This window comes from Buteo buteo, chromosome 7, assembly GCF_964188355.1.
Source record: "Buteo buteo chromosome 7, bButBut1.hap1.1, whole genome shotgun sequence".
Classification (NCBI taxonomy): Eukaryota; Metazoa; Chordata; class Aves; order Accipitriformes; family Accipitridae; genus Buteo; species Buteo buteo.
The window spans coordinates 32,250,732-32,260,632 of record NC_134177.1 but is presented as its reverse complement, the minus strand read 5'-3'; the positions used below and the strand labels follow the sequence as shown (position 1 = coordinate 32,260,632).

The following is a 9,901-nucleotide window of genomic DNA, read 5'->3' as shown; positions in this document are numbered from 1 at the left end:
GAGTCTCTCTAACCTACTCTTGCAGCGACAGAGACCTGTCCCACAGCCACAGGAAGCCCTGAATTTTCAGCCAGGCTCCTTCCAGGTTCCTGGGTGGGAAGGGTAGAGCCAAGCTGGGGTTCAGCATCGCAGTCCCACCAAGACCAGTGATCCTCAATGGAGTCCTAAGCCACCCTCCAGGGATGAGTTGGCAGCAAAGTTGGTTTCTTACACCATTGTTCTGCATAATCTGAGCTAAAGCCCATTGCAGAGACTTGCACAAGATTCCCTGGTCCCCAGGGACAGGAGGATAAAAAAAAATAAACTGCCAATAAATGCCAAGTGATGCACAAAAGGGAAAGCCCCAGCCCAGCTGGTGATGGCTCCAGTCAGGCTGCCAGCACCCAAGCAGCCAGAGCAGAGTCCCTGGGGATGCACCCTGGTAAGCATTAACATGACAGCTATTAAAAATAAAAGGCAAATGACAGCAGCAAACAAAAAGCTCAGAGAAGAAGGGCTGGGCAGCAGCATGGTGTGGCTGTGGAAGACTTAAGGTAGCCCCAACGTGAACACCAGGAGAACTTCTAGTCTTCCAGAAGACCAAGGAGCGAAGCAGGGTGGGAAGGGCTTGGAGGTGGCTGACAAAGCCAGGGGAGAGCTTGGGGACCATGTCTAGCCATGCTTGAAGACGTGGCCATCAAGGAGCCCCTGTGGCAGGGGCTTAGGAGGGCAGGAACGGGGTCTTGCGAGGAAGAGGAGGAGGATCCCATCGGGACGGAATTACCAGAGCACTACACCCAGGAAGGAAATGATATCAACATTTCTAGGTAACTCCATCCTTTTCCCCCATCGACGTGGGGGAAATGGGATCCCAATGGGATTTTGGGGAATGCAGAGATGCTCTTCAACATTTTTTTCCCCTGTCCCATGCAGCTGCACCCCAAATCACTGGCCCGGGGAGCTGGGAAGGGCAGTGTTTCAGCCAGGGGGTCGCTACCCCTACACCCCTTCTGCCCCAGCAGCACCTCCCTCTCGCCCTATCACATGGGAAAAAAGAGTACCCGTGGGTCAATATTTGGGGTTTTTTTATTAAAATATTGTTATACCAAGTGGAATGCTACAGCAATCTCGGTATAGGGCGGCATAACGAAACAGCCAGGTTTACGTTTAAATACTTAAGATAACTTAAAATGCACAAACAGGAACTCATCGTCTTTGGCAGGAAAAAAAAGTTCACAGCACGAAAAAAATACTTAAAAAGAAATACCAATATTAATATAAAATATATTAAGTTGGGGGGGGGTGTTCCTCTTTCATAATTTTTTGTTTGTTTGTCTTCCACTTTGTAAACAATGCACGAGAACCAAACGCATTTTTTACATGTCTGGGAGAGAAAAATAAAAAATGCAGTTGTCCAGCAAATGCACACATGTTTAAAGAAGAAAGAAAGAAAGAAAGAAAAAATATACAGATACACAAAGGGCAAGGACAGGAAGCATCCCAGCTCAGAGGACCGAGACGTCGGTGCTGGCTATGGACAGAAGCCAGCTGCCAGTAGCCAGGGGATGTGGTGGTGGGATGCAGCCACAAGAGGGGCGGTGCATCCCCCTGCCTCCGTCAGCCATCCTCGGTTCACTCCGAGCATTTCATCTCTGGTTTCAAGGGGACTTCTCCTCCACCTTTCATTCCCTTGATTATCATTGTCTTTTGCTTCACTGCCACCGCATCCCAAACCCCTCGCCTGCCCGTGATAAAAACCCAGAGGCAGGTTTGCAGGTGATGGATACAGGTGATGGATGCAGATGATGGTGGTTTGGGGCTCCTGGTGCTTGGCTTGGCCACGTGGATCTGGGCGGTCGATGGGACCCATGGAGGATCCCTCCCAGCTCTGCCCTTGTGCAGACATCTCCTTGTGGGTGCAGTTTGGGTGAACAGAGAGGGATTTTCCAGTTGGAGGCCAAGCACCTGGGTGAGTGCGGGTGGCCAAGACCCAGAGATAGGATGGGGATGGAGCTGGGATGGGGATGGAGCCCATGAGCGAGGGGGTGGGAAGAAGCCCCCCACCTCAGGAAGGAGAAGAGGCTGAAACAACAAGTATGTTTGCTCCCATCGTACAAAACCTGGGTGTATTTACAGGGGGGTCATGAGGCTCCACTACCACTGTGGGGTTCCTGGGCTCCAGCGCGCCCCGCGCAGCTGGGGACCCGTGTGGGTGCCAAGCACGGACAGTGGCTCTCCCATGCACGGAGGCCACCCACTGAGACTGGCCGTGGGGACACTGCTGAGCTCCAGGCTCGGTCCTCCTTCCCGCAGGCTCCTCCATCCCAGGCAGGTGCAGGCAGGGCGGCTCTGCCCATGCAGCAGGCAGGGAGGGTGGAGGGGCTGGCGTGCAGCCTGTGGGTGGCCTTAAATCAGGATCTCCACCATGTCAGACAGGTCCGGGGCTCTAGCGGCAGCCGAGCTCTCTGCAGAGAAAGAAGGCGAGAGCTGGAGGAGAGGTGAAGAGCATCAGCATGGCGCCCATCCCACTGAAGGGCCGGCAGCAAGTGTACTGCTGGTCCAGCCTCCCCCAAAGTGTTCAAGAAAAATGCTCTGCACCTGAAAAGTGAAAAAGCAATGAGCGATTGCAGGGATTCAAACCCACCAGGCTCAAATGGGGCCTTTAAAATGCCTTAAAAAAATCACCGATGCTTGTGCAAAGCCCATCTCCTGGATGCCAAGCCCACGTGCTGGAGCATCCCCAGCTCTCCCCGTGCCATCCCCAGGGACTCACCCAGCAAACCAGCCAGGCGCTCAGTGCCCTCGCCCTGGCCGCTGCTTTCGGCCGCCCCGTCCGTCTGCGTGCTGCCGTCCTTGCTGCCGTGCTTGGAGTGGGAGGGCAGAGGGAGGGTGGCGGGCGCTGCTGCCCCTTCGGCAGTGGCTTTGCCTGCTGGAGGAGATGCCATTAGGGATTGCCAGCTCCTCTGGCTGGTCCCTATGGCTCACCGGAGAAATCCCCCCTCCTCAAGCTCTCTACTTCCAAAACTGCAGGGGAAATTGCAGGCAACTCCCTGCTGCCGAGTGAAGGCAAGGAGCAGGCAGGTGCCTCTATTTACCTGTGCTGCCCCGGGAGCTGCCCTCGGCCAGCCGGTCGCTCTGGCCAGCCCCCGGCCAGCTCGGGGCGGCGGAGGCGGCAAAGACAGAGGGCACGGACTTGGCTGGCCGCAGGGAGCCTTGGAGGGCTTTGCTGGGGTCCCTCCGCGAGCGCTGCTGCAGGACCTTGATGATGGCATCCTTCTCCAGGATTTGGGCATGAAGGGCTTTTAACCTGGAGAGGAGAAGAGGCAGAAGCTGGGAGAGGCGCCGGAGGAAGGGGAGGACGAGGCGGACACTGCCTGGCCAGAACACGGCGCAAGCTTGTCAGCAAGGTGGGCCTACCTGTTCTCCATCTCCTGGTGCTTGTGGCTGGCCAGGAGGAGATCCTCGTTGAAGCTGCTGTTGGGGGAGTGCCGCGGGGAATGGCTGATGAGGGTGGTGTCCCGCTGGGCGGCCGCGGTGGCTGCAGCATCCATGGCAAACTGCCGCATGGTGCACTCCTCCAGGTACTTCTGCTCCCACTTGGTCATGTCAGCCTCCAGGGCCAGGATCTTCTCCTCCTTCTCCCTCAGCTGCTCAGAGAGCGTGTGGGCACTCAGCTCCGGCGTCCCCCCGCTTGCGGCACCTGCGTGCCTCTGTGGTGGCAAAAAAAAAACCAGAAAACAACCCAAAAGAGAGGATGAGGAGGTGCTGGGAGAATGCAGCACCCACCGTGGCTCACCAGCACCCACGGCCGTGTCTCGCCGGCACACACCTGCTGAGCCCGCAGCATCTTCAGCTCCTGCTCCAGGCGGGTGCGGAGCCGCAGCTCGAGCTGCTCCCGTTTTTCACAGGCAGCCTGGAGCTGGCCCAGGGCTGCCTGCAGCCGCTCCACCTTCTCCACGTAGGCTCGCTTCTTCCGCAGCTCAGCTTCTGCCTTGGCCGCCCGTGCCTGGGCACTGCTCAGCGCCTGCTCCAGCAGCTCTGCCCGCCGCCGCTGGTCCTCGTTGGCACTGCGCAGCAGGGACACCTCTCGCTCCAGCTTCTCCTTCTCTTGCTGGTGCTCATAGCCTGCAAAAGACCCCCCCCAGGTCTCAGCCGAAGAGGCTTCGCCAGCCTAAGGCTGGTCCACAAAGCCCCCCCTGGGGGCTCTTTGCTCCCCAAAGCCTGGCCAGGCCATCCCTTCCCCAGCACGCAAGGTATGTGGGGGGTCAAGGGCATCCCAGCCACTCGGGCAGATGGCCAAAAGCCTCCATTTGCCACATTCCAGCCCAAATTTTGGCTTGTGAAGGGTAAAATCTGCCCAGCATGAATCCAGCCACCTTAGGGTAGGGGATGCGATTCCTCCCACGTAACACCAACACTGTGTCTTTCTGCTAAAATAATGCATTGAGGTATATTTTCCCCAAAAAAAGCCCAGGCCTGCGCAGCTGCAAGGCACAGGAGGGAGGAGGGAGAGAAGGGCCAGGCTGGCGCAGGGCGGGAGTGCGGGCTCGATGCTGGAAGAGCCGGCGCGGCGGCAGGAATGTGGAGAATGCGGGTCACGCCGCCGGCCGGCCAGGATTAATGGCTCGAGTCCAGCGCCAAGAGCAGCTCCATCCTCCCCGGGGACGGGCAAGAGCTGCCGCTCGCCACCCGCCTCCTCCTCCTCCAGCCGAAAGGGAGCACGCTGAGCCCCGCCGTCCCGCTCACGGATGCCATGGGGAGCCAGGCAAGGACGGGCATCCCCCGGGACTTACTCTGCGCCAGGAGTTTGGCCACACTGCCCTGGTTGCTCTCCTGGCTTTCCTGGGTCTTGCTGGCCAGCTGCTTGTTCGCCGATTCCAACCGCTCTGGTCCAAAGGCAATTAAATCCAATTAAGATTTAAATACAAGATTTTGGCCAGAGGAAGCTTGGCTCCTGGCAGAAACACACGAGGGAAAAGCCAGGGGATGGAGAACACCCTTGGGGATGGGGATGTGGAGGGTCCCTCACCTTTCAGGTCCCGGTTGAAGTCCTGTAGCCGTCGCATCTCGCCATCTCTCTTGTTCCTCATGGCTTTCTCCAAGGCTTCCCGCTTGGAAGATGCCTTGACGAGGTTTTCGTAATCCTCTGAGATGCGCTGGATCTCGCTCTCCAGCTGGGGCGGAGGAAGGGACAGGCCGGGGTTAGATATTCATGGAATGAGGAAAGGAAAGGGAGATGCTGGCCAAAGCTCACCCAGGCCACTCAGCCCAACCCAAGCTGTCAGAAGAGCTCAGCGCACCCATGAGACCCCCCCCAGGGTGACCCCCAGCGCACGTTTTGGGGGGAAAACCAATTTTTTCTGCCTTTCTTCATGCAGAAGAGTCCCTCCACAGGTTTTGGCTCTGCTGTAGCTCGGCCAGCGGGGAACAGCCACCCCTTGTACGCGGCCACACAAAGGGCTTTCTGTGGCGGCTGGGGATGGGGGGGACAGGCAGAGGGAGGGGGTCACCGGAGAATAGGCTCCTTCTCCCCCGTCCCGGCTGCCATGCTGCTGAAACGCAGCTGCTCAGAGGGGAACAAGCCACCGGAGGGAGGGGGAAGAAGGGATTAAAACGCTAAAGGGGGTGAATTTTCACAGCAGCTGGTTGAGCATCCCCTTGCTCATGAGGAGGGGGGACACACGACACCATGACCACAGGGCTGCCGCCGCTCGCTCACCTTCTGGATGCAGCTTGCTTTCTCGGCGCAGCTCTCCAGCTCCCGCCGCAGCTTCTCACTCTCCCGCTGGAGCCTCTCATTTTCCCGCAGGACTGCGTCTGCCCGGGCTAGGCGGCTGCTGGCCGAGACTGCCTGGGCACTCACCAGTGCCTCCACGCCGGCGGGACCCAGCGTGCCTGGGCACAGGGTGCCCGGTGGTGGCAGGAAAGTGGTGGGGACGTGGGTGGGCAGCACCCTGCAGGGAGAGAGGAGAGGGATGCTCAAGGGGCTTGGCAGGGCAGGAGAGCCAACCGCATCTCCAGCTCCCAGCCGACTGCTCCAAACCCATGGGCCAAGCAGGTGCTGCTGGTGCCTTTGGGTAGCCCCAAAGGAGGAGGGAAGCTCTGGGAAGCATCTATCCTGCTTTTCAGAGCTGGGAAGCGTTTGCTTTCTAAAAGGTGCTTTCCTGAGCACCCTCAAACACAAAATAAACCCCGTCTCACAGGGATGCTTTCACCTGACAACTCCAGGACCTGGCTGGTGGGTCAGGCTGGGCTCCCAGCCCCCCAGACCCACCCTATTGCTGGGGGTGCTACAAAGGGATGACAGCTCGGCAAAGGATGCACCTCGGGAGACGGCAGCACTGCCCCTTTTCCTTGTTTTCTGGGCAAAGCGAGGGCTGCCGGCATGGCTCCTCACCACCAAACTATTAATACACCCTTGCTGTATTTGGAGTAGCAGGGCCAGCCCAGCCGCCCCTCGCACGACCGCTCCGAGTTCCTCGACAACCCGTGGCTGCCTCGAATACCCCAAGCAGGGCAGCCGTGCACAGCCCGGCTCCACTCCACCGCGGGCTGCCCGCCAAGGGCCTGCATTCCTGCAGGATGATATGGGAGAGAGGAAGAATAAATACATCTTCCTCGTGGCTCCCCTTCCCCTCTTTGTTCCCTGGAAGGAGAAGGTTTTCCTGCCAGAGATGCTATCACTCTCCACCTGGATAGGTCAGCAGGGCTGGGAGCAGCGTGCATCCTCCCATCAAGCCTCCAGTTCCCTTCTTCCCATCGTTTTCCACACTGGAAGAAGTTTTTTCCAGCCCTCCTCAAATGCCAGGCATCACCTAGACCTCTGGGCCCCCCAGACCGCTCCATGGCCCTCTCGGAGACAACCTGGCTCTTTGCTGGAGGCGTCAAGCTGCTGAAGGGAAGGGGAGCGCTGCCCAGCGCTGCTCATCGCCTCCATGAACCACCTGGCACCAGTCCAGGCTCAGCTCAGCAGCAGTCCCACGGCACCAGCAGCAAACTGGTGCTATGCAGACATCCCCAGCTCAGGACTACGGGGTGGGTTTCCATGGAGCGGGGAGCACGTTTGCCTTCCACCCTGCCCCATGCCCGTTCCACATTTAGCCGTTTCCTGAGCTGGCTCCAGCTCCTAAATTAACTCCAAATTCCTCCCAGCACGTGGGGAGGGGCCAGGTTCTGCAGACACAGTGGGATTTTCATCACTGGTTGGAAAAATCCAACTGTGCTGGGGGAAACTGGGGAGAGGAGGGGACCGGTGGTGTCCCTGCAGACCCCCACAGGCTGAGCCAAAACCGGCCCCGTGAGGACAAGAGATTTGGCAACGGCTGCCCCGGGCCCCCCCCCCACTGCTCTCCGCATCCCACATCTTCCGAGCATCCATCCTGGCCGCTCCTGGGGCACCACGGCTGGGAGGCACCCAGTGAGCACCCCAAAAGTGGAGCCCAGGGGCCGCAGGTTACCTGATTTCAGGATGCTGAAATCCAGGACCTTCCCGGGAGCAGGGTCGGGGTTCGGCCAGGTAAGTGTCCTGGGAAGGGATGACATAGGGATACTCCGGAGGGGGTCCCCGTGGCTCCGGCCCCTCGGGGTGCTGCCCTCGGAGGGCAGCGAGCTGGTGGTGGCGGGAGAGCTGGGGGTAGCTGTGGGAAGCACTGATGGGGCTCTGTGCTTTGGCTCCATTCCTCTCCAGCGACATCCGCATCAGCCGCTCACTCAGCGACCGCACGTGGCCATGCTTTAGGTCCTTCAGCCCCTCGTCGGGGCGTCGGGTACCGCTCTCGGCCCCGCGCGGACAATTTTCACCCCGAATCCCTGGGCTGACCCCTCCAGGCTGCTGCCCGCCCCGCTGCGAGGCGTAGTACTGGGAATGTGCCTTGGCCTCCTCATAGGTCGGGAGCTCCTCGCCCTTGTGCTGGGGCTGGCAGAGCCGATAGACGCTGTTCTCCAAGTAGACGTGGTCAGAGTGATGCTCCTGACCCTGGGGCTCCTGCCGCGTGGACTGCTGCACCATTTGGCTCTCCTCCGGACTGAGGCTCTCCAGCGAGGAGCGGGGGCTGCCGGCACCCCCACCGCCACGCAGGGCCTGCTGCTGGATGGCCAGCAGCGTGCGGTTCTCTGTGAGGTTCCCGTAGCGCAGCTGCTCCTGAATCAGGCGGTGCAGGACCGTCCCGTTCGAGTCCTCTGCCGTCCTCATCTCTGCCTGCACCGTCGGCAAAGCCACGTTTCCACCTGAGAAGGGTGACCCCGGGGACCTTAGCAGCAACTGTCTGCGCTGAGGCACCTGCGCAGGGTAAAGAGGGGATAATTGGGAACCGGCCCAGGCAGGACGCAGCGCAGACCCTGATCAACAAGGGTTTGTTTTCCAGGAATCCTGCTCGGCACGCTGGCAGGCCGGCCGGGACGTGCCGGCCGGGTGGGAGGCCGTGGCGGCGGTGGGAGTGCGGAAGCGGGCTCCCCGCTGCCCTGGCTGAGCACTGGCGCTCTCATCACACCCATGGCCGAGCCCGGCTCCGGGGGCCGGGACCGGGGCTGGGGGCGGGGGGGGGGGGGGGTTGGGCGGCGGCTCGGGGTGTCGAGGCCGACTCCGATGCTGGCTCCCCACCGGACCCGGGCCCTCCCCCAGGGACCGGCGCTGCCCCGTAGCCCGGGGATGAGGGACGAGGCGGCCCCGGGGGGACCGGGCACGGAGCCACCGGGAGGCCGGCGGGAGGCCGGCGGGACCCCCCCCCCCAGCCCCGGCGAACCGAGCCGGCCCCTCACGGCTGTCCCGATCCCGGCGGGGTCCCGGCGCTAGTGGGAGCCCCACCGGGGCGGCACTTACCGGAGCATGGCGGAGCGGAGCGGAGCGGGGCGGCGGCGGCGGCACTGGGCGTCCCGCCGGCAGCGGAGGCCGGCCCGGGCCCTGCTATGCCCGGAATGCAGGGGCCGGACCCGCCCGCTCCGCTCCGTCCCGCCCCTCCCCGTCCCGCCGAGGGTGCTGCCGGCAGGGGGAGCGCGGACGGGGACGAGGACGCGGACGCGGACGCGGACACGGGAGTCGTGGGGCAGCCGCCGTCGGCCTGGGCTGGCGGCTTCAGACCCCCACCCCTGGGGAAGGGAGGGAGCGGGACGTGCCTCCCTGCTTCCCCGCGCCCTTCAAAATCAAAATCACCCCAAAACTCACCCAGGCCTTTCCCGCACCCACCGGAGCCCACCGGCACTGCGAGACCCCGGTGGGTCGCTCCCAGCTCCACAAGCGTGCGGGGATGCTCGGGGCGCTTGGCCGGCCCGGGTCCGGGAGCATGTGCCCCGGGTGTACCAGGGGCCACACGCGTGCCACGGCGCGGGTGTACCAGGGGCCACACGCGTGCCACGGCGCTGGCAGGCATGCGAGGGGCCTGGGGGGCAAGAGGCAGCAGCAGGCCTGGGGGGTCGTGCACGCCACATGCGTGCGGGGAGTTCGCAGCTGCCAGGATATGGGGGGGGGGGGGGGGGCGAGCTCTGCCCGCCAGCTGTCTGGGAACATAAATCTTTCTGTTTAATCGCAGCTTGGAGAGACGCGCCATTGTCTGCAGGACCAACCCAGCCCCACAAAAACCTGCCGGCCCCATCTGCTCTGCCCTCACGCCCCCCCCTTCCTCGCCTCCCGCCGGCTGGGGGACATCAGCTCACCGCCAGTGCAGCCGTCCCTGCCAGCTCTTGCGTGCCAGGCGCTGGCCTCGGCACCTTTGGGTGTCCCGTGCCTCCCTCCCAGCCTCAGTTTCCCTTTTCGGGCAGACGCCGTTTGCAGCACGGCCACGGGAGCACAGTGGGGCTTGGCCACCCACCACTCCGGGGGATACGAGGCGATGGAGGAAGCCACCAAGGACCAAATTCCTTTTTGCCCTTTCAACACCAAAGAGCCCCAGCTCATCTTTGGCAGGGGACACCAAGAACCCCCAAACCC

At 61.7% G+C, this 9,901-nt stretch overlaps 1 protein-coding gene across 3 annotated transcripts; it reads right to left on the bottom strand.

Moving 5' to 3' along the window:
• Positions 1–1,047: 1,047 nt before the first annotated feature.
• Positions 1,048–8,916, bottom strand: AMOTL2 (angiomotin like 2). Of its 3 annotated transcripts, none has more exons than XM_075032230.1 (10): positions 8,798–8,916; positions 7,437–8,257; positions 5,699–5,933; positions 5,009–5,153; positions 4,773–4,865; positions 3,809–4,104; positions 3,397–3,689; positions 3,075–3,286; positions 2,753–2,908; positions 1,048–2,444 (listed from the first exon to the last, which is right to left on the bottom strand). In XM_075032230.1, the coding sequence occupies exons 2-10, from the start codon at positions 8,168–8,170 to the stop codon at positions 2,386–2,388; spliced, it is 2,223 nt and encodes a 740-aa protein (XP_074888331.1). In that variant the 5' UTR covers positions 8,171–8,257; positions 8,798–8,916; the 3' UTR covers positions 1,048–2,385. The 3 variants fall into 3 exon arrangements, with proteins under 3 accessions (XP_074888331.1, XP_074888333.1, XP_074888332.1); XM_075032232.1 differs by having other exon boundaries at positions 2,753–2,905; XM_075032231.1 differs by having other exon boundaries at positions 7,437–8,205; positions 8,798–8,880.
• Positions 8,917–9,901: the final 985 nt, after the last annotated feature.

Excerpts from the sequence above, each read along its gene's own strand:
- AMOTL2 (XM_075032230.1), bottom strand. The coding sequence starts at position 8,170 with ATGAGGACGGCAGAGGACTCGAACGGGACGGTCCTGCACCGCCTGATT. Across the intron at positions 4,105-4,772 it reads GGCCAAACTCCTGGCGCAGA|GCTATGAGCACCAGCAAGAG; the intron begins GTAAGTCCCGGG and ends GGTCTTTTGCAG. Across the intron at positions 2,909-3,074 it reads CAGCTCCCGGGGCAGCACAG|CAGGCAAAGCCACTGCCGAA; the intron begins GTAAATAGAGGC and ends CATCTCCTCCAG.